Raw genomic sequence first — 24,649 nt, 5'->3', positions numbered from 1 at the left:
CTACCTATGTTACAGTTAAATTGTTATTGTAGTAAATCTACAAAAACAATATATCTAACTATATTATCCTGTGAAGGAGATGTTGTAAGAGTACATCACTAGCGTGATTAATCATTGTGGACACAACACTAGTGATAGATGTGATTAGGAGTAAGAATGGAAACTGATTGTAATGGCTACTCAATAAAGTATAATTAAATAAATAACAATGGTTTAAGTGAATAAGTAAGAACAACATAACATGGCGCTGCGTAATAAATAAAAAGATAAAATAAAGTAAATTCAGTGATTCGTCTGCAGAAAATACAAAAACAAGTAAGTTGCATCATCCATTGTCAGAACAAAGGAAAAAATGGAGGATAGTTTTATGGGCTTAAAACCCCCAGAAACTCTTCAAAAATTAGAGGCGGAGGAATTTACGAAATGGAAAACAAGATTCGAAATTTACCGGAAAGCGACTGGTATGAATAATAAACCGGGAGATATCCAAATAGCAATTATGTTACATTGCATGGGTGACTTAGGTATAGACATCCATAGTACTTTTGATTTAAATGAGGAACAAATTAATAACTATGAAGTGGTTATGAGAAAATTTGTTGACCATTTCATGCCATTGAGAAATGAAAGCGTATACTCTCATATATTTATGAACAGAAATCAAAATGAAAATGAGTCATTCGACTGCTACGTCACAGATTTAAAAAAACTGGCTCAGCAATGCAATTTCGGTGAACTAAGAGATAGAATGATTAAAGATAGAATAATAGCCGGAATAAAAGATACGAAATTAAGAAATAGATTATTAAGCGAAGGGGACATTGATCTAAATAAAACACTAAAAATTTGCAAAATAGCGGAAATTACAAATAAAAACATAAGACAAATGGAGAATCAGATAGGAAACAGCCAGGAAATAAATTTAATCAAGAAAAATATAAGAAGTAATAACTCATCAGGAAACTCATCATTTAACAAACAAGTATATAATAATAATCAAAATAAAATTTACCACAAAGGAAATAATTATCAAAACCAGAAAAACAGAAATATGACACAAAATAATCAAGAAAATTACAGTAACAGACATAAGATTAATTATAATTTTATATGTCAGCGGTGTGGATACAAACATGAAAGAAATAATTGTCCAGCATATGGGAAAACATGTTCAAATTGCAACAAAACAGGGCATTTTAAGAAGATGTGCTATTGCAGAGGAAAAATCAGAACTGTAATGGCAAGACAAGAAGAAAAGAGTGATAGTGAAAAAAGTGTTAAATTGTTTTCAGTTGATGTTCACAGCGATGAGGCAAGCTGGTTTGAAATGGTACATTTTGTGCAACAAGGACAAAGTACAAAATTTAAATTGGACACTGGTGCACAATGTAATGTAATTTCATTGAAAATTTGTAATAATATGAAACTGTTTAAGTTTGAAAAAAGTAGTCTAACATTAACTAATTTTAATGGAGGAAAAATTCCTACTATTGGACAAATTGATTTAAAATGTAAACTTAATGGAAGGGAACAGATTGTTAACTTTCAGGTATGCTATGATAACTTTACACCAATTTTAGGGTTGCCAACTATTCAAAAATTTAATTTACTAAATAGAAATATTAGTATGGATAAAATTAATGTTGTAAAAGGGATATATGAATGGGAGTTATACAATAAATACAAAGATATATTTAAGGGTATAGGAGAAATTAAAGATTTCAAATACAAAATTGAATTGAAAGAAGGAGCGCAAGGAAAAATTGAACCGTGTAGACATGTTCCATTTAAATTAATGCAAAAGTTGAAAAATGAGTTAGATACATTGGAAAGTAGAAATATAATTTCAAAGATAGAAAAACCTACTACATTTGTTAGTTCATTAGTTATCACTATAAAACCTAATGGTTCATTAAGAATTTGTTTAGATCCACAATATCTTCACTCTCAAATAAAACGTCAACAAATATTAATTCCTACATTAGATGAAATTGCTTCAAAGTTAAAGGGTAGTCGCATATTTAGTACATTAGATGCAAATTCAGGTTTTTTTATGATTAAGCTTTCTGAGGACTCTATAGCTCACTACATTCAATACTCCCTATGGCAGATATTTTTATAACAGATTACCGTTTGGTTTGTCATCTAGTCCAGAAGTATTTCATGGTGTGTTCAGTAAAATATTTGAGGATATACAAGGAGTAGAGATTTATATTGATGATTTACTTATTCACTCTGTAACAGAAAAAGAGCATGATCAAATTTTTGAAAAAGTACTTAAGAGAGCTCAGGAATTTGGTATTAAATTTAATATTAATAAATGTAATTTTAAAAAGTCTCATGTGAAATATTTAGGACATATTTTTACAGAAAAAGGTATAAAGGTAGATAAGGATAGAGTTAAGGCAATAGTAGAAATGGAAGTGCCAAAATCACAAACAGAATTATTAAGATTTTTAGGTGTAATCAATTATGTTTCAAGATTCATTCCGAATATGTCAGAATTAACAGCTCCATTGCGTAAATTAATTAAAAAACAAGTTCCATTTATATGGTCTGTTGATCAGCAAACTGCATATGGTAAATTGAAAAAAATGTTAGTTGAACCACCAATATTGTCTTATTTTGATATTAATAAAAAGATTGTTTTAAGTGTGGATGCTTCTAAAGATGGTTTAGGTGCAGTTATCTTACAGGATAGAAAACCAATAGGATATAGTTCAAGATCTATGACAGAAACTGAAAAGTCATATAGTCAAATTGAGAAAGAAAGTCTTGCTATTTTAAATGGTTGTAAGAAATTTCATCAGTATTTATTTGGGCAACAATTTGTGGTAGAATCTGACCATAAACCTTTAGTTTCTATTTTTTCAAAACCGTTAAATAAATGTCCTGCACGATTACAAAGAATAAAAATGGCATTACAACCATATGATTTTGAAGTTCAATACAAACCGGGTAAGGAATTATTTTTAGCTGATCATTTGAGTAGATCCTACATTAAGGAAGAAAATAGTAATGATATGATAGATTCAGATATGTGGTAGTATAGAAACTCTTTATAATACTATGATTTGTTTTTTTATTGTCTTGTCATATTGTAACATTTCAACATGTATATCTTACTAGCATTTTAGTTGAATTAAACCAATATTTCCTTATGGTCTATATCGTTTTGTATCAATTAATTCAACTAATAAAATACAATTAACAATGTCAAGAAAAAGTCGCAGTAAAAAGATTGAAGCAGATATAATGTCGATGCCAGGGCCGGCTTCTACAAGTTTAGCACGATATCTACGTCCGGAAAGATTTGAGTTAGACCCGAGTTCTACTGATGCCGATATTGAATGGACGCATTGGCTATATACATTTAACAATTTCCTATCAGAAAATAATGGTGAGTTTACTGATGAACATAAACTAAAAATTTTAATTAATCACTTATCTCCCAGTGTGTATGTAAACATAAAAGAATGTATTGATTATGAATCGGCTATTTTAATTTTGAATGGAATCTATATTAAACAGAAAAATGAAATACATGCACGTCATATTCTTGGCACTCGAAAGCAACGTAGTGATGAATCTATAGATCAATACTTACGTCAACTTAAATTACTTGCTCAAAAATGCTCTTTCAAGGATGTCAAAGCAGAACAATATCGATCAGAATATATCAGGGACGCATTTATTGCTGGTATTTCTTCACACAAAATACGCCAACGTTTGCTAGAAAATCTGGAACTGTCACTTGATCAAGCATTTAACCAAGCACTTTCACTAGAAATGGCAGAAACAAATTCTCGATCTTTCAATGATAACATACCGCTTAACGCAGTTGATTCCATATCTACCTTATCTGATTCACAAAATAAAAAAACCAAAACTTTGTCTTCTTACGATAATGAAGCGTCTACATCCATATCAGGAGATAATATAGCAGAAACCGTTATAGCTGCCACAACAAATAAAAGAAGATGTTTCTTTTGTGGTAGTAATGTAATTCATCAGCGGATAAGATGTCCAGCTTTAAATAGCACTTGTCAAATTTGTTTTAAAAAGGGACATTTTGCTAATGTTTGTCGAAGCAAACAAATTATGAATGCTGTCATAGTAAATGAGACTAATAATAGTAACTCTGCAGAGGTTGCAGCTATATCTGCAGCTTCTTTACCTAGTTTACATAAAGCAACTGTACCTATCACCATTAATAAGTATTATGCTGAAGCCCTTATCGATACTGGAAGCTCATTAAACTTTGTAAATGAAGAATTAGCGCACTTATTGAAACTTAAACAGAAACCTTGTCAACAAATTATAACTTTAGCTTCACTTAATCATACATCACCAGTCAACTGTTACTGCAATGCAACTTTACAATTGAATAATCATTCGTACGACAATGTCAAATTATTAGTTGTACGTAATTTATGCGCTGATATTATACTAGGTCATGACTTACTTAAAGCTCATCACTCCTTAGAACTGAAGTTTGGTGGTCCCCGAGATCCTTTGAAGATATGTAATGTCATGGCTGCTAACTTACCTCATGCTACATTATTTTCAAATTTATCTCCTAATGTCAAACCCGTAGCAATAAAATCAAGACGTTACAGCGAGGGTGATCAACAATTTATTAAAGAAGAAGTTGAAAAACTATTAAAAGATGGAATCATTGAGCCAAGTATATCACCTTGGCGGGCACAAGTTCTAGTAACTGGCGGTGGTATCCATCGTAAACGTCTCGTTATTGATTATTCTCAAACTATAAATAAATTTACAGAACTTGATGCATATCCTTTACCTAATATTGAAGTACTTATATCAAAAATTGCGCGGAATAAATATTTTAGCCAAATTGATCTCAAAAGTGCCTACCATCAAGTACCAATTCAACAGAGAGAACGACCTTATACAGCATTTGAAGCATGCGGTAATCTATTTCAATTTACACGTATACCGTTTGGAGTAACAAATGGAGTATCAGCATTTCAAAGAACGATGCAATTTATCATATCTAACGAAAATCTTACTGACACTTATGCATATTTAGATGACGTTACTGTTTGTGGTAAGGATAAGCTTACTCATGATGCTAATCTAGCAAAATTTATGGCAACTGTAGCAAAGTATAAAATTACTCTAAACAAAGACAAATGTAATTTTGGTTCTGAGACTATTAATATATTAGGTTATACTATAGAGAACAATGTTGTAAGACCTGATAAAGAGCGTCTTAAACCTTTACTCTCCATGCCTGCACCTACAGATATAAATTCTCTAAAGAGAGTATTAGGTATGTTTGCACATTATTCTAAATGGATAAATAACTATTCAGAGAAAATAAGCAATTTAGCGACTAATAATTCATTTCCATTATCACGTGATGCAGAAATATCCTTTGAGAGTCTTAAGAAAGATATTGCAAACGCTGCTTTAATTGCTATTGACGACACACAAATGTTTACTGTAGAGACTGATGCTTCTGAACATGCCTTAGCAGCAACACTTTCACAAAATAGTCGCCCGGTAGCATTTTTCTCTCGCTCATTGACAGAGTCCGAAAGAAACCATTCTTCAATAGAGAAAGAAGCGTCGGCAATTGTTGAAAGCCTACGTAGATGGCGTCACTATTTAATTGGAAAACATTTTCTTTTAATAACGGATCAACAATCGGTTTCCTTCATGTTCAATCAAAAACATTCAAGTAAAATTAAGAACGAGAAAATAGAGAGATGGAGGCTTGAATTATCTTGTTTCAAGTTTGATATTATATATCGACCGGGTAAACAAAATATTGTATCTGATACATTGTCAAGAGTTTGTGCTAATATGTTTTCACGCAAAAATTTATATGAGCTTCATAATACATTAAGCCATCCAGGAATCACAAGAATGGCTCATTGGGTGCGGTCTAAGAATTTACCGTATTCGATTACTGAAATTAAGAATATGACTGCAAGTTGTCCTATTTGTTCAGAGATAAAGCCAAGATTTGCAAACAGTAAAGGACGACTTATTAAAGCGACGTCCCCATTTGAAAGACTTAGTTTAGACTTCAAAGGGCCGTTGCCTTCAAATTCCGAAAATAAATACATTTTAACTATTGTTGATGAATTTTCTCGATTTCCCTTTGCCTACCCCTGCAAAGATGTATCATCCGCTACTATAATAGCAAGTTTAAAGCATCTTTTCTTTACTTTTGGAACTCCTCTCTATGTACATTCAGACCGTGGAACTGGATTTATGTCACAAGAATTTAAAGATTTCCTAATAAGGAATGATATTGCATGCAGCAGGACTACGCCTTATAATCCAGAAGGAAATGGCCAGGTCGAAAGACTGAATGGGACTCTGTGGAGAACTATACAATTATCCTTACGATCCAAAAACCTAGATATTCGGTATTGGGAAGATGTCTTGCCTTTAGCGCTGCACTCAATTCGATCGTTATTATGCACAGCTACTAATGCTACACCACATGAGAAGATGTTCTGTTTCCCGAGACGATCTGGTAATGGAGTTTCTTTACCTTCTTGGTTAATGATTCCGGGCCCAGTACTATTAAAAAAAAATGTAAGAAAAAGTAAATATGATCCTTTAGTGGAAGAAGTGGAACTGCTGGAATCAAACCCAAACTATTCTATAATACGCTTTGCTGATGGGAGAGAGGATACAGTATCAAACCGACATCTAGCGCCAATTAATAGGCAAATTGAAGAAGTAGTCATTGAAGATGAAACGTATAACTCCATTCATAACCCTTCTGATACAGACGCCGAGATCTACCAGACAGCATCTGAGAATGAAAATTTAAATGCTGATAATTCCGGTTCAGAAGTAGTTCATTCGCCCCAACGGCCTGTTGGTGAAAGAAGGCCCCCTGCTTACTTAAATGATTATGAATCATAAGGATGGGTGAATGTGGTAGTATAGAAACTCTTTATAATACTATGATTTGTTTTTTTATTGTCTTGTCATATTGTAACATTTCAACATGTATATCTTACTAGCATTTTAGTTGAATTAAACCAATATTTCCTTATGGTCTATATCGTTTTGTATCAAGATATAAAAGCACATGTTGCTATGATAGTAGAATGTAAAAGGATTACAGATGAGAAAATGAAAAAGTTAGTTGAAGAAACAGATAAAGACAGAGTACTTAATTGTGTTAGGAAATATATAAGAGAGGGTTGGCCTCATAATAAATGTAATATTGATAGTGATGCAAAAATTTATAATACTTATAAGGATGAGTTAAGTGAATGTGATGGTTTAGTATTTAAGGGTACGCAAATTGTAATACCTAAGACAATGAAACAGGAAGTTCTTGAAAAAATTCATTATTCACATTTAGGAATGGAAAAATGTAAGGCAATAGCTCGTAAGTCAGTATTTTGGCCGAATATGGGAAAAGAAATTGAAGATCTTATTCAAAATTGTGATACATGTAAAACTTTTCAAAATAGAAATTGTATAGAACCAATGATATGTAAAGAGATACCTAACAATCCATGGCAGATTGTAGCCACGGATATATTTTTTCTTTATAATAAACCTTATTTGCTTTTAGTAGATACATATAGTAAATTTGTTGAGATTCAGCAGTTATCAAATTTATCAACAGAAAGTGTAATTGTGGGTATTAAAGAAATATTTTCTAGATATGGGATACCTAATATAGTATATTCTGATTCAGGTAGTCAGTTTACAAGTGAAGACTTTAAAATATTTAGTAAAAAATGGAATTTTGATCACAAGATCATAAGCCCAAAACATCACCAAGGAAATGGTCTTGCTGAAAGATATATACAAACTATTAAAAACATATTAAAAAAATTAATTTATGAGAAAAAAGATATACGTTTAGGTTTGTTATTGTATAGGAATACACCTGTATCTCAAGATGGTACAACTCCAGCAGAAATGTTATTCAATAGAAGTATTAGGAATATATTACCATACATACATAATGATAATTTTGTTAAGAAAGATTTTACTAAGGAATTGAGGGAAAGACAGTATAAACAGAAAATGTATCAGGATAGGAGAAGTAGAAAATTAAATATATTAAATGAAAATGATTATGTAAAGATTAAAAATGAAAATTCTGCAGGTTGGTATAAAAGAGGAATAGTGATAGGGAAAGGTAAAGGACCAAGATCTTACATTGTAAAAAGAGAGGATGGTAGGATAATAACAAGAAATAGGAAGGATTTAAATAAATGTGGAAAATTTGAAGTAAATGATAGTTATAGTGATGTGAGTGTGAAAAATGATAATGATATGGAAAATGAAAAGGTTTCAATGTATAATGAAAATAATGTATCAATGTATAATGAAAATAATGCATCAATGAATCATAATGAGAATAATGTAATTGATGATGAAAGTAGTAATATAACTAATCATAATAATTTAAATGAAAATTGTTCTCGTTCTGGTAGATTAATAAGAAAACCTGTATCTGAAGATTTTATATATTATTAAAGTTTTGTTTTGTAAAAGAAAGGGGGATGTTGTAAGAGTACATCACTAGCGTGATTAATGATTGTGGACACAACACTAGTGATAGATGTCAGTAGTAGTAAGAATGGAAACTGATTGTAATGGCTACTCAATAAAGTATAATTAAATAAATAACAATGGTTTAAGTGAATAAGTAAGAACAACATAACAGGAGACACCTCCTATTAAAATAGTCACCTACGTAAAATCTGATTTTATTATGTAAATTCTACCATAATCAACATTATCTTATTTTAAATGTAAGTACGTATGCAAACGTATGAAAATCTTTACAGCTATGTACTTACAAATCAATAAGTTGAGTTGACTATTTAATGGAGTAGTTGTTTGCTACGACATTAAGTTCAAACTAATCTCAATTCGTTTTTAACCGTTAACCCAAAATATTTACAGCAGCAGTATCCCATCCATACAATGAATGGCACTTGAGGAATGCACCTACTAAATCATCAGCATAGTACCAGCGTACATCTTTAGTGCCCCAAATAGAGTGACCATGTTTTACGTTATAATGAACTGAATATGATAACTGTTCACCTGAAAAATAAAAACTCATTATATTTATTATTGAATTTGTGATAGACTAAGATTTAGAAAAATTTTGTTTTTATATTAGAAAACTTAATGAAATTTATATTTATGTGGCAATAGAATATTGTAATTAAATTACATTAAAAAAAGCATTTAGTAATTTCTTATATATCTCTATAAAGTAATTATAATATGTTTTATGAAAAATAGCTGAAATAGTGTTAATAATGTGTTATATATATAATGTATACATTATTGATCTATATTATTCTATTTATCCCTGTTATTGTCTTTATAAAATATATTTCTATACAAATAGTACATTTCTACTGAATATGAAATTAATAATAACATATAGGTACCTGCTCCATAGTTCCATGTAAATAATTGTCACCATAGCTCCACATGAGTGGAGCCGTAAGCTACAAGTGATATTGTCCCTCGTAAAGTGGTAATTTTGTTGTAACTAAATCCAAAGGCCTACACTATAACACTGCCTTTATCTAAAATGCTTTTAAAGCGCTAAGAAGCCCCCTATCTTCGACAACTCTCTACCATGAGTACGAGGGATAGAATTGTCCAAATAGATATATTGCCGTGATTTGTATAGGTAGATACATATTATCTGTTGTCATAAAAATGTCTGGAGATCGTCTCTTTGGTTTATTGTTGTTTTAAACGTAGTATCCGTCTACTGACTTCTTATAGCAAATAACGGCGTTCGTTTATTCAGTTAAAAAACATAATATTTGTATTTATTTTGTCAATGTATCGTCGAGTCGTAACGCATGAACGCAGAAGTATTAGAGTACTCATGAATACTTAAAACAAATAAAATAAAAATTTTAGTGTTTATTGTCACATAAAATAAAAAATGTATTAGAGTATCATATAGCGCCATTGAATAAATAGGCAACGTGAGTGAGCTTAAGAGCTTACAATAGATGGATGGTCTAGAAAACTTTTAAATATAGCTGCCTAACTTATACTTATATAAGTTGTATATCGACATATGTGTAGTTGTATATATACATGTGTCGATATAAAAAGGCGCAGTAATATCTAATTGTGTATAGTGTAAATATTAGTATACCTACCTTACAAATTTAAATATTTGTATTCATAATACGTAATTACGTACGTATACCTTCTTCTAAGATTGAACACGGCACCATTGGTATGTGGGATAGTATATTAAACCATACCACTGTATTTAAATTTATACAGTTTTAGACATACTTTGGCAGTAATGAAGTAAATGGGTGCCTGCGTGTGAGTAAGGAACTACTTCACCAAATTGAAAATTAGTAAAAGTACCTACCGACTACGTTCATTAATCAGGATTAGATACACGGATTATTTACGAGCAAATCTAAAACGTACGGAATTTAATTTCATTAGGGGATTTTAGTGCACCATGTTGTCACCCGCTGCGCCGGGGCACGCACGGCGGCGTATATCATCCAGCTGTCGAGTATCGACCAATAGCAGTCGAGAGTCTGTAACGCGTTCCATCTTTAAAAATGGTGGAGATAATTTTCATTGTATATTATTTGTGACAGGTCGTTATTTTGAGTTTTTATCGTTTCGTGCTTTCAATATTCCTTAAAGATATCTTTCGGTTTGAGTTTTTTGTTCCCTCTTTTTTTTCGTGTTCCGTTAAGAAATTAGAAAACTATACCATTTTAAATATAAGTAACCGAGGCCGACTGTCAACAAAGCCGTCTGCGCGGATATTCCTATCTCAGCTATTTCAGCCGTCAACCAGATTGCTTTGAAATTCGGGTGAAGGCATGATAATATATAGTAATATAGTAGATATTCATATTCCTTCATATATCTATAGGTATAAAGTATCATTTACTATTAGGTAATAGCCTAATTCTTTTATCTTTTGAATTACCTACTTAAAAAGTACCTAAGTACATGTATACAATTCTACCTATAGCTGTGATATAGGTATAAAGATTGCTATTCTATATATTTTCTCTCCAGCAAAGTCAACTACTAAAAAGTTCCATAAAACAACAATTTCAAACGGGCCATTTCGCACGGGAAAAACAGCATCCCGAATGGAAGGGGGTGGTGGGACTCCAAAGGGGGACGAGGGGTCCAAAGTGAAGCCTGCTGGTTTATGTCGCGGAATTACGACTTAGACGTTTCAAACAATAACACCCCCCATAAATACGGGCCGATTCCTTCACGCGTCATAGCGCAGATTGTTTTTCTTAGCCCACCCGAATTTCCGTAAGAAAAATAACACAGTATATCAGTATATCTCCATATATTTTGTAATAACTTCATATAGTTATGTAGTTAGTATAATCTTAAATAATAATTTTGATTTAACAAAGAGTTCACCTAAGCGTGAACGGGTTGAATTCCGTTGACGTGTATTTTTAGTCACTTTGCTTATTTTTATGCAATTAAATTCGTTGTTGGTATTTTTCTGTCTTATTATAATATTTAATATACAAGGTAATTTAGATTAAGAGATTAAAATCCATTTACTTTTTTAAATGCAAGTATTTATAATAATTTTAATTAAAGCTCACAAAACGAGTATGTGGTAGAAATAGCCAATCGTTTTTAAAAATTTTTAAAAGAATTGGATATTTCTTTTTTGCAAATTCAAATCCATTGTCTATCCAAGATTATGTACTTGTGAGTACAAGATAGATATATAAAAATATTCAGAAAAGGAAAAAAAATCCTATAGAAATGTACTATAATGTTTCATTGATATAACAAACTCATTCATCTCACAACGCAGTTAAGTTTTAAAATTCGATCAACGTTTTTCTGTTAATGGGTGCTTCCAGTTTCACTAGATAATAGTATTTCATGACAGGGATTTTAGTTTGTAGTTTGTTTTTATATAACCTTTCATAATATGTTAGGTACCTATATTATTTTGTACTGTTTCCATACCCTAAACTAAAACTAATAAATCCTTCGCCTGCAATATTCCGATAACACGGCACGTGTTGTAGATCTCAGGAATTTCCAGCTTCGGCCGGTGGCAGGCCCTCGGGTTCCTAATCTAGAAAACCCTAATAAAACTCCCGTAATAAAAGCGCACGTTTTCACGTACACCATAAAAATATGATAACGTTCACGTATGTTGGTATATTTAGGCCTATGTGTAGCATCCAGCAGGGAAGCATTTTTGGGTTAATACGTTCACGAAATTCCGTGCTTAGATAACGATACCGGCTTGCAGTAATTAGTCTCTGAGAACTTTTTGACGTCATAAATTCATCAGATAAGATTAGAAAGTACCTACCTAAATATTGTTTTACATATATATAATGATACATATTATTAAGTAACCGTAAGTTAAAGTGAGCTTTATAAAAGACTGATTAAAACTTTATTAAATTGTGTTTAAGGTACACCTAATACTACATGCATTCAATTTCATAGCTGTTGCATGATGCGTGTAAACAGTGCAATACCACAGGCCATACTAACAAATAAAATTAAAACGCTTCTATTTGCTCTAATATAACATATATCTTCGATCATAATAAATAATCCCGTATCAATATTTGCAATGTACTTACAAACATCAATCTGTTCTGTACCTACATACAATAAAATTGGAACAAAACTATTGGATAATACCCCGCTATAGATAAATAGGTAAATACCTAGGTTGTATATATTTTTCGTGTTGATGTGCCAGGCAGCTGTAATACCGAGGTCGAGCAGCCCGGCGCGGCGCCGCGGCCCGGCGACTGCCATCGCGGAACCCACAAGCCATAAACGTAGGGCTCGCTGTCCAGATAACTACTAGGTAATGGAATTACAGATTATATTGTCATGAAGTATACACAACACTATATGTCAATCAGGCTGATTAGGTTATACATGTGTGTGGTAGAAATAGGCATATTTATATATTATTTATACTTTTTAAAGTTATAAGTAGGGTTATTAAAGTCCTCGCTATTTGACGAGTGACAAGACACTGATATTTATTAAAGAATAGCTTAAAGATGCTTATATAAATTATATATGTATAGATAAGTTAATAGTTTATAACTAATTACAGAAGAATACGACACTTGTCGACTAATTAATATATTGAAATCAATATGGATACCACATAAATCATTATTTTTTGTAAGTCGTTATACATATTATACGCTATCTTTTAACTTCGAGTCTACTTCATACTTAAAACAATAATTAACCATAATTATGCCTTAATATAATAAATCAAATAGATATATATATATATATATATATATATATATGACCCACCTGTAAACTGAGAGTGAGCTATCTGAACAGAAAATATGACTTGTTTGTTGTCATAGAATAACAAATATTTTGGTATTAAAACTCTTCGCAGGTGTATGCTGCCCTATAAGCACACGTTAATGTAAATATTTGTACAGATACTATATTTAATTTCAAAATTCAAAAATTAATAATATAAATACATACAGTGCATCTATCTGTCTGATTGTTACCTATTTCCGACTATCATTTAAATTAAGATCCGCTTAATATTTGTTACGAAGATATCCCGTGAACAGATATGTACCTTCTAGACTATATTTCATCTCGATACAAGCAGACTTTGATACTAAAACATATCTAGGTATCTATATATCTGGAACAATACGGCCCTCTTTCTTTAGATTTCTGCTTACATAATTAGGATTTAGGATTCAAGTGCGGTATATACTGTGTTCCGCCGTCAGCAGGCGCCTAGACGCCCCTCCATAAAGGTGGATTAATACCGCCGAAAGCCCAACTTACTTAATAAATATAAAAGCCTTCTCCGCCCGCGGTCGTAAACCGCCCACTGCGCTCCTCCAAGATTACTTGTATCACAACCAACCATTTTTGGTCTCCTTGTTCTCATTACATCACATTGCTCATGTTAGACGGGGAAGAAGTTTCGCAGCTCACTTTATGTCGGTCATGCCATTATCAGCTCTATGTAGATTGCGCGTCGCTCGCTCGCGTTGCTTTCTCTCAGATAAGGTTTTATGGTGGTTGGTAGAAGGATAATGTTCTTCTTTGATGTAAGGATGGAATTGTTGGGCGCTTTCCGGTCGCGCTGTAAAGATAGATAAGGTTTCAGCGTTTTATTTCATGTAAGCCACAGTCGTTTGGCTCGGTAATTTTCTTTGTATTTCTGATTGCTTAGAATTAATGTTATTGTAGATGTCTACGGTAGAGACAGAGACAATTATTCACTTTTTTTAATGTAATAGTTGTCAAAGTATTTTAGTTTTGTCTACTCTCTGTGGTAAAAAGTAAAACGACCAGGCGCTACTTATTATTAGCATTTGTAAGCTCTAAACCTTTTAAATTTTACAGGTGATAAGGCATTACAAAGTTATCCTTTCACCACCATAATAAAGTATTCGAGACACGTCATTTTAGCATCAAGTATTTTTATTTATATGTATACCTACCTATTATTGCATACCTATATAAGTACTTACTTACCCATATATAGATAATGAACATTGAGTAGTAAGTAGTATAGCTGACAATTATATTTAATAACAGGACAAGTGCCTAGTATGCAAAATCTACTCGAGAAAAAATACTGATCAGTATCTAAACAAAAATGCATTGTCTCTTGCTTAATAGCTAAGTTATACAAAGCTATATATTGACATATTTGTTTGTTATTTATTTTCAGAGTATGATCAGCATATGGAAATTATGGAATGAGCGAATACCCTACATCTATCTATGTACCTAAGCCTCAGCGCACACTACAAAGTTGCTTATAATTTATGACGCGGCGGTTTATGGGCGATGGGCCAAGTTCGCACATGCGCCGTGGTGCGCCGTCGCGACTTGTATCCATCTCGTAAATATCCGCTAACCCCTTCCAAGGGTCAGGTATGTATCTACAGGCATACATTTTTTAGCCTTATGTTTGCCAGAAATATAAAATTACGAGCAGAAAGATAAGGCATCTCAGGGCAGGCGCAAATCAAGAGAAATAAAACTGGACATAAATTACATGAGATATTTAAGTTTATAAGTTCCTTAACTTTGTCATTGTAAATCTTACCTGCTGGTATATGTGGTATTCTAAATTTAGTAGATATAAAATGTTAATAATGAAGGTATTGGTGCAGATAAGATAATATGTGTAAGTAATACATACATATATATATAGATTGAGCCACCAAGGACATCACCTTATCTGGTTACAGTTGTGATGCTCACTACACACATGGGTTCCCATTTCAGAGGACTAAGATGTTATCCTTCCATATTCTCTAATTTCACTGCCTTATCTCCATCCTTCAACAGAGAAGCAGCTATTCGGCTGAAACAGATGAAACTAAGGAGAAGAATTAAGAAATAATTAAAATAAAAAGGCCAAGAATTATATCTAAGGTTAAGTATTATAATCGACTGGGTTAAAAATTATTGTTTGTATTTTATCTAGAAGTCCAACGATTAATCGTTCCAATAATTGTTTATACGGCCCAGTAAAAAAATTAGAAGAATAATGCATCACTTATTCCAATTAATAAACTGCTTTACGCCTACTTAAAGCAACTAAGTAGTAGTAGAGAAATCACCATAAAAATAACACTTAATTTCAGCTCGCAATTACGACGCCGTTAAAGGGCGGCTGCCTGAGGCCGACATAGCCATTACATTACCTCCGCAGTTACCATACTCACATACTAACTAGCTTATACGTACTCTTAGAAGCCGACGGAATCGTAAAATGAAGAATACTTTACACGCGCAAAAGTGAAAAAATGGACACTTTTGTTGCTTCATGTACCTATACCTATACGTAATAGTTAGTTATATATTCTGACTGTAGAAGACTACATATATGCAATATTACATACTTACAATTAAATAATTTTCAGTATTGGCAGTTTGTATTCACACATCTTACGTATGTAATATCGAACAACATTTATTTAAAAGAACAGCAACAGGCAAGTTTTGCTCTTTTTTCTTATGATCAGTCTTCTTTCAGGCTTCTAAACATTAAAATAATTTAGATTTCTATTTACCTTTCCTATTTGTAGATAATGTTCTGATACTTTTTTAAATTGGTTATATTGCTTAGTTAGACCAGTCAAGAATATAAATCTAATAGCTGATTATCACCTAAAGTGTCCAATAGGAATCATCGTACGGAATAAGCAATGATAATGTAGGTACTTAATACTTACTAAAACTAAATATCCTCTTATTTAAACCCGCATTGTTTTAATAGGCAAACTCATAGTTCAGACAATTGTCACCTAGTTACCCCCTACTGGCTTAATCTCATGGATAATTAAACGCACGTGTTGGTTTCATTACTTCCTAATCCAGCTTAATTATAATTATATAAGTCGATGGGTACTTACTGTTAATAGGAATAATACTTTCATAGCGATATATAAATAAAATAAATAGGTAGATATTATAGAACCGAGGTAGGTAAGTATATTTTAAAATAATTAAATATTCATTTACTCTCTGATGACATAAATGATTGATATTCATGTAACAAATTAGGTACTTTGCTATTTGGTAATTTTTATTCTCACATAATCTTAAAAAAATAATGCTGAACAACGTTTATTTAAATGACCAACGCGGAAGTTTCTTTCTCATTCTTTTTGTGATGAGTCTGCGTTCCAAAACGAGTTGCAGAATAAAAAAATATAGTCTTATTTTTTTTATTCTACCACTCTCTTCGGTAATAAACTTAATATTGCTTATATTAAGTTTATTCTCGAAGTTTTAAATTGGAATTTGCTAGCAATTTATATAAAAAAAATATATCAAATACATGACATTTATTTTATAAGTAGTCATGTGCATCAATCTCGCCGACTTTAACTGTCTTGTTATGAAAAAAGTACTATAACATACAGCTGTTCTCGCGATACAACCTCTCGTCATATCAAAATTCATTAACATCCGTGTAGTTATAATAGTTTAGAGGTGAGAAAGTGACAAATTAAAATGAATCGTTTAGATAGGTATATAAAATATCGCATATGGCAATACAAGTAGATCCTCGCGTCTATAAATGCTCTCTAGTTTTAGCTAGAATAGCCCTACCTGAAAAATGATATTTTTATTTGATTCATGTTAAAAACATACTTATGTTATCTACATATTAATAATTTATTTATCTACATATTAATAGGTGCTTATTTACAGTGTGGGTTTATAAATAAGCGAATAAGTATCGTTCAATTTTATTTTCATATAACACAATAAACAGTACAATCAAGAAAATTTATGGAAAAACAGTTAATGGTATTACCCCCCTACCACATACAGGGAAATTGATTAAAAACGTGCCCAAGCATTTCAATAAAGGAGAGTGGATATACCTTCATTGGGGTGTTACAGTGGGGTCTTTGATCCGTTAACAATTTACAGGGCCTGCAATTGCTTTGCCTATGTGATTGTTATTTTGTGTTAATATTATGTATCTATATATACAAAGACTCTAAAACAGGTTTATGATGTGGTTTGTTGTAAGTCTATCTTATTTTGGCTATAGGTGAGTAAAATAAATAAACTTAGGTACTGTATATAAGTTACTATGAGAAGAAAAAGCACCTAATATACATTAGGTTACTTTTGACATATTTGTTTATTATTCACTTATATTAATAAGTATGAAGCAAGGCCAGTGGTAAATATCTAGATATTATAAAATCCACATTGGTTAAAATACATTTGATTAGAATACAAAGGCGTCTGAATAAACAATTAGTCTATCTTATCTATTTACGCTCTAAAATAGTAATAATACAATCTCTACTGTTTATACAATTTTTATATAAAATTACATATCTATACGATATTACAAAAATAAAAGGTTTTGTAGACATAAAGATTTAAACATTACTTATGCAGTAAAACATTTTTTCCGAAATATTAAACTCCCCATAAATTTAGCAAGCAGTAAATTAAAATCTTATGTAGTAGGTACTTTAAGAGTAGTGGCCATACACCCCTCTAATGCGATCAAATAACGAAAAGTAACGACGCCAATAACGAGACCAATAAACTTTGTGTCAACTCGACTTGCTGGAAATCACACTTGAGTGATTTTTACCGCGGAGTGTTTATTACTGATAAACTATTATTTTCATCATGAACTTGTATTAACGATATTTAAAATAAGTAAATCACTTTAAAAAATTACTAACTTTCGGCAGAATCTACCTACTATATGTAATCCGTACGAGTCGATACGTAGTACGTAATGTGAACATCTCCTAATTTTCCATTTTTATAATAACTATTAATATTAAATATTTTTAAAGTATTTATAAATAATATTAATAGTTACATAAAAATCTGTCCTAGAAATCTCACGGTATAGATATAAGTACCAACTTGTCGTTTACTAAATTAAACTTATTAGCATAAGCATTTGCAAATCTACATACATTTACAATGAATAATACTCATTTAGGTAACTTTCCATGCAACACAGAACGAGTTGGAGTATCTATTTGGTTAAATGAATTCTATAATATCTTATTAATATTTTTTATTCTCTTTTCAGGTTTCATTGACCTCGACAGTCGATATAACGACGGAATTGTCAACTCAGCTCCTAACTAAAGCAGAATGGCTTTCCCTATTCTTTGTCCTTATTTCACATTCACCCAACACAATTCCTGCCTTCCACATCACGCGCAATATTACCTCTCTTTCATACTAGTAAAAATACATTTTCTATTCCGCTCCCCCGGTCGTAAATATGGATGCTGCGTAGGGAATGCGGGATCGCAGGGGCGAAAGGATGGGGACGCCGCGTGTTTCCGGAGGGTGAAATGGGGTGCTTAGTAAGTTTAAATTGTGCGGAAGTTTTGGTAAATTTCAGGAGGATCGATATACAGAGTATTAACTTTTGCTTTTAAATTAAACAACCGAAAAGTTGAAGATTAGTTTTAATTATGTAGACAGATGTCCTTACTACCATTACTTTATTACCCATTTATATGAATTTAATATTTAATGAATCACCGCGGCATAAGATAGTAGATACAGGTTATATATTTTATACTAAACTGACATTGTTTGACTGCATTTAGAGGTTTTTAATTTTTTCTATTGTTGATAATGTCCCTAATATTTGTTATGTATAATGAAGATGATACATGAGCAATAACCTTACCTATGTGTTGTATAGGTAATGGAAAAACTCCAAATAACAATGTCGGTACAGAAAACAGAAAACTTGAAGTATGTAGTTGTTGAATTACGAATCCTTATAAAGTAATATATAAAATAGAGAGTGGACTGCATTTATTGAAAAGAAAATAATTAATGGAAAAGGAAGTAGATATACGATTTCGACCTGGAAGAACATCTTCCTCACTCCGAACACACCAAAGTAAGCAATGTAACACCAAATTTACTCACCTTCGCTCAGAAACGTCCCGATGTGTAGTACTGTTTAGTGGCCACGCACTCTAGAGTGTATATTTTCATAAAAAACAATTATATCATATTAAATAAGTCATTAATTATCTTGTTTTATATAGTTAAAAATACGAAGAGTCCTTTTTATTCCAGTTCTTATTTTCAATTGTTTTTTTTTATTCTAAATTAGAAATTTAAGTGCCCACATGTATTTATTTGTGGCCAGTATTACCAAGCGTCCTTTGCTTCAGTAAGCAAGCCAGTGATACACAACCTGCTTAGATTAATGAGGTTCTGAATACAGAATAATAGTGCTCATGAGTTCAGGTCCATGACGCTGTGAGTTAGACAAAATTCCATTACAATATTTCGGTATCGTGATAATCTATCCCTTCAAGTAAATTAGGCTTTATTAAGATTTACCTAGTGTAAAAAAAGAGAAAACAGTTAAAAACATTTGTGGTTATACATATCTATATTGATTACTAATATATGGGCTATGTTTATACAATTTTATAATAAATATAATATCTATATATATACATTGTGTAATATATTTATTTAAAAAAACAATGAAGTCTCTATTATTCTATTTTCCTAGGACACCATCCTATACGTACATCTCTATTCTAGTATTCGGGAGGTATCTACAGAATCCTTTAATTTTATAGTGGGAGCACACAGAGGCCCGCATTTCCTCTGCCATTACGGCTTGATTAGCGACCGCCGGGGGATTTAATGATTACTTTCAGCTAGTAATTATACCGACCACTCCACGCCCAAGTTATGGGCTCAGTAATAGGTAACCCGTAATGAGTCTTGAGCTGCTGTTTGTTTATGGTCCAACAACGAACGAAGTAAGTAGAATAGATTGTAGGTACAATACACTAGTCTTTATTAAACTATCCGACTAAGTTTGTAATGTATACATTTATAATAAAAACCAGTAGTTATTTGTTAGTTTATACTTCCGTCTCATCTATTATACTGGCAACTTGCTTATAAGATGTTTTGATTTAAATATCAGTGACATAAATGATTAATGAAATCAACGAAATTCGATTAATAATATTTTAGTAATTTAACAAGTCAACATATAAACATTAAAAAAAATATATAGTTTTTTAGTTCAATAGTATAAAAATATTATTCTTAATATTAACAAAAAAATTATAAGTATTTGTTTGAAGTAGGTTCATTCATAGATTCTTATTATTAGGTGTCAAATAGGTATAACTATTGGTATAGATTGTATACTTGCATCTGTTTGAAAGGTGAAAATATCATAATGTCTTGGTAAAGTACCTACCAAGTATTACGAAACAAATAACTAGTTCTTAATTTGATTGAAATAGTTCCATAAATGATTGATAACTTTACCAAATTTTGAACTGGTTTTGGTCCATTTAAATAGTTTTCTTCTATATAAAACCTGATGGTAAATGGTAACTTACGTATAGAGTATAAGACGATTACCGAGCAGATCTTATTTTCATCATGTGATACCAATTTGTTATTCTTCTCATCACACACACATTTTACGATGCAAGTTGCCTGGCTTCTAAAGTAGATAATACAGAAAATTCTTAAAATTCAACAGTAGTATCTAGTACCGATAACATAATATTGCATAGTAATAGTATGTAATATACATAATATTACATACTATTACTATGCAATATTGTATATAATCTGTGGTAATAGGTATATCAATAGTAGACGTCTGTATAAATGCCTAACTATATCTATCTACTTAAGTTAGGTACCCAATTTCTTATTTAAATGAGATTTGTCTTAATGGGGTTCTAAAATTGATGCACCCTCACCCTTCCGGTGACCATAACTTGACCCGCTATTTCTGTGCGCAAGCAAATGGGGAAGTGGGCCCCCTTTGATACTGTGCAAGGACCGGAAATCACGTTCTATGCACCCCCGTGATTTATTTTAAGGGTACGTTATCGCGTACGTTCCCATATTAAATTAAGTACAAACTGTATTTGTCTGATAAGCAAAATAATGTGTATGCAAATACACATTATTTTGCTAATCTGACAAATGTTAGTGTGTATGTATCCGTATACATTAGGAATAAATGCCTGAAGTGATGCTGATTATACTGTAATTAAATATTTTATATATATATATCTACCTACTCGTCAATTAGTTATAATGCAGTTATTTATTGAACTGAATTGCATTATTGTTCAGAAAGTATTCGTCTATTATTACTATGCCCGTATGAAAGTCTGTCCCTAGAATAGTTTTGAAATATCAATTAGTATGCGGCGACTACTTTCAAGGACTAGGTAGGTACCTACTGTCTATTTTATAATATAGATAAAAGAATTAAGCATTGATTTATCAATATAATTGTAAAGGCAAATATTCTGATGCTTCATCTCATATACTTGGCATAGGTGCCTTCCGATAGTACCTACCTACTAAGTGCCAACCACCGCAAATGAACAGCAATTATGTTATCACGTAACTCCTCATTCTAGAAGATTAAGTGTTCCGTGCACTAATTTCACTGACATAGGTAGATATGTATATATATACCTACCTCACTCTACAGCCAAAGACTCTTGATGGCAAAAAAGGATGCTGTAGCCCATATACCCACGCAGAGAACTTTGTACAAACTTTGCGTAGGTAAAAATATTATTGTTACCTAAATACTGCTGTTAATAACTACTTAGGTACCCAACTAGACGTCGAGTTGTTATAAAAAAATGAGAATTATAGTAAATACCTACTTGATATAATATTGATAACTGTACCTACTAATTATGGTTATTTTATGTTTATTTATTTCCCTTAAAGGTTTGCTGCTATGTAATTATGTCTCTAACTCAAATAAATATCTATATAATATCTAAAGGTCTTTTTTATAATGCCAATAATTAATATCGTCTAAATACATTAGGTACGCTACAAACTAAATGCTTTAGTTATTCTTCTTACGTCGGATCTGAGCAAGGAAACCAAAAGGAGTGCATCAATAAAAGTATGTAGGTAGGTAGACATATATAACAGGATGTAGGGATCACTTGATGACACTTATTTTGGGACCTGCCTGCTTACTTACCTATTTTAAAAATACTTATATTACATCCTCTTACCATATTTTAATGAAAATAAAAATTAAGACATGCTAATAATGTTTGCCATAAAATAGCTTCTAATATTTTAGGAACCTACATTAATAAAATCTCATATTAATTGATACTTGCCAAATAAATAAATATAATAAAAATACTGATAAATTACTGGCAAGGAGGGATAGCAAAACTATGTAACACAAATAAATAAACAGATTGGTTGGTATACCTATACGTAAATCAGTTAACAAATAAATATATTCATTTGACTGCATATCTAATTTTTTTTTTTTCGGACTACACTATTACTGTTGGCCGCAGCTGGCCTTTACAGCTTCACCGGACGTTGTGCATATGTAATGTGTGTGGTATATTATATACTATTCACCACAAGGGTATATTATTAAAATGGACAAAGCGCCATCTGTTACAAAACTAATGAACAAATACAAAAACTCTTCGAAATAAAGCAAGCTAAAAGATACAAAGGTCAAGCACATACTTCTCTAACAAAAGCAATCAAACAAATAAATTTCTGATTTCATTCCTGCTTTTTATTATTTTAAAATGGGAAAGCGAACCCAAAATAAGTAACTTAAGTGCATGTTTCCAATACTTGTTTATTACATATGTACAACGGGAGCAATTATTACGGAGGAAACATTCGTAGAATATTTTAGTTTATTTATCTGTTAGTTTATCGCTTAAAATAAAGTAATACATAAATGAAACCTATAACATCTTTAAGATGTAAAGAATATATGCCACCAAAATCTTATCTTATTACAATGATCAAGATTAGAGGATCAAAATATTTATGAAAACAACATTTAAAAATCAAAATGTATTTCGGATTTAACTATGCCATTTTCTTTTATTTCTGGCAATAAAATTAAATAATTGGGCAATATTAATATTGTATAATTTGTTTATAGAGACATCTGTATTCTAAGTTCTACACTTTTAAATTAATTTTTAGAGCAAGGAAAATTTTCTTTAATGACTATTATCTATATAGTAAATAACATCAAGCGCACAATATATTAATTACAATCAGTTTTATTATAAATAATAATACTGTATAAATAATAATATATACCTTAAAGAAAAATATTTGAGATACTAATCAGTGTCTAGTAGTAACGCCATCTAGTGGATATTAGATTCCATCTACAAACGCCACTGCTTTCATTGCTGTGAACACGAGTTTTGCCTTTAGCATAGAGCTCGTTATTAAAGCATAGCAATGTAATTACCAATTTATTGCTCTACATTCCGTTCATTTTGGGTTATTTAAAAAGCAATCAACCATTTATAGTATATCCACTTGATTTAAGTTAGTGTAATGTATATTATTGAAACATAATTGAACAGGCATTATTTTGTATTAATTACAATGTGCACAAATATATAATAGTAGCATTAAATATTACGAAAATTTTTCTTTAATAGTACAAATTTTATGTTCAGATCATTTCATCATTTTCACCTAGTATATGTTATATAATATATTAGATTTAAAAATGTAACATCACGCGATTGAAAATATTTCCAACCCGTAGTCACACAAATGAGAAGGGAATTGTTAGTAGTGGGAACTAGTAACACCCATTGCTAGCAATGTACCCACCATGTTAGGTCGACCTCCACGTGATTCCCCCGGAAACCATCGTGACAAATTCACCAAGAATTTATAACGATGGTTTCCAGGGGGAACTGAGCTGACCTCATGCTCATCTTATCATCCTCCACTGGTGCCCGCCAGCGTAAACCGTTAATGCAGGCGTGTGCACCAATCCGTTATCATACACAAAAAAAAAGACTCTCTCCGCCAGCCTAAACCCCTTAACGTGTGACGTAGTTTTTGTTATAAAAGTAAGAGCTACATTTGTAACAAAATCTATAGTGTAGTCTATACTACAGTGTGATAGTGAACTGTAGGTATACCTACACTGTTATGCTATAAACGTAATAATAACTACTATTCTTTATATAATATATATCTATTTATATTACCTGTGCTTGTAATTCATCTTTTTAACAATTTTCATTAGTTTTTATTTTACTCTCATTGGTATGCA

The 24,649-nt window shown here is 31.5% G+C and overlaps 1 protein-coding gene and 1 long non-coding RNA gene across 2 annotated transcripts; both read left to right on the top strand.

Moving 5' to 3' along the window:
- Positions 1 to 3,067: 3,067 nt before the first annotated feature.
- Positions 3,068 to 6,915, top strand: LOC131847961 (uncharacterized). The gene is made up of 2 exons (XM_059197692.1): positions 3,068 to 3,400; positions 3,532 to 6,915. Exons 1-2 carry the CDS (start codon positions 3,338 to 3,340, stop codon positions 6,913 to 6,915), a joined length of 3,447 nt encoding a protein of 1,148 aa, XP_059053675.1. The 5' UTR covers positions 3,068 to 3,337.
- Positions 6,916 to 12,761: 5,846 nt separating this feature from the next.
- Positions 12,762 to 19,033, top strand: LOC131847878 (uncharacterized). The gene is made up of 3 exons (XR_009357738.1): positions 12,762 to 12,865; positions 14,738 to 14,943; positions 18,605 to 19,033. It is a non-coding gene; the product is annotated as an uncharacterized LOC131847878 (long non-coding RNA).
- Positions 19,034 to 24,649: the final 5,616 nt, after the last annotated feature.

This window comes from Achroia grisella, unplaced genomic scaffold (assembly GCF_030625045.1).
Source record: "Achroia grisella isolate CSIRO2021 unplaced genomic scaffold, CSIRO_AGI_Agris_v1 utg544, whole genome shotgun sequence".
Taxonomy (NCBI): Eukaryota; Metazoa; Arthropoda; class Insecta; order Lepidoptera; family Pyralidae; genus Achroia; species Achroia grisella.
This window is presented reverse-complemented; position numbering and strand designations above follow the sequence as displayed.

Excerpts from the sequence above, each read along its gene's own strand:
- LOC131847961 (XM_059197692.1), top strand. The coding sequence starts at position 3,338 with ATGCCGATATTGAATGGACGCATTGGCTATATACATTTAACAATTTCC. Across the intron at positions 3,401-3,531 it reads TTTCCTATCAGAAAATAATG|AAAAATGAAATACATGCACG; the intron begins GTGAGTTTACTG and ends TATATTAAACAG.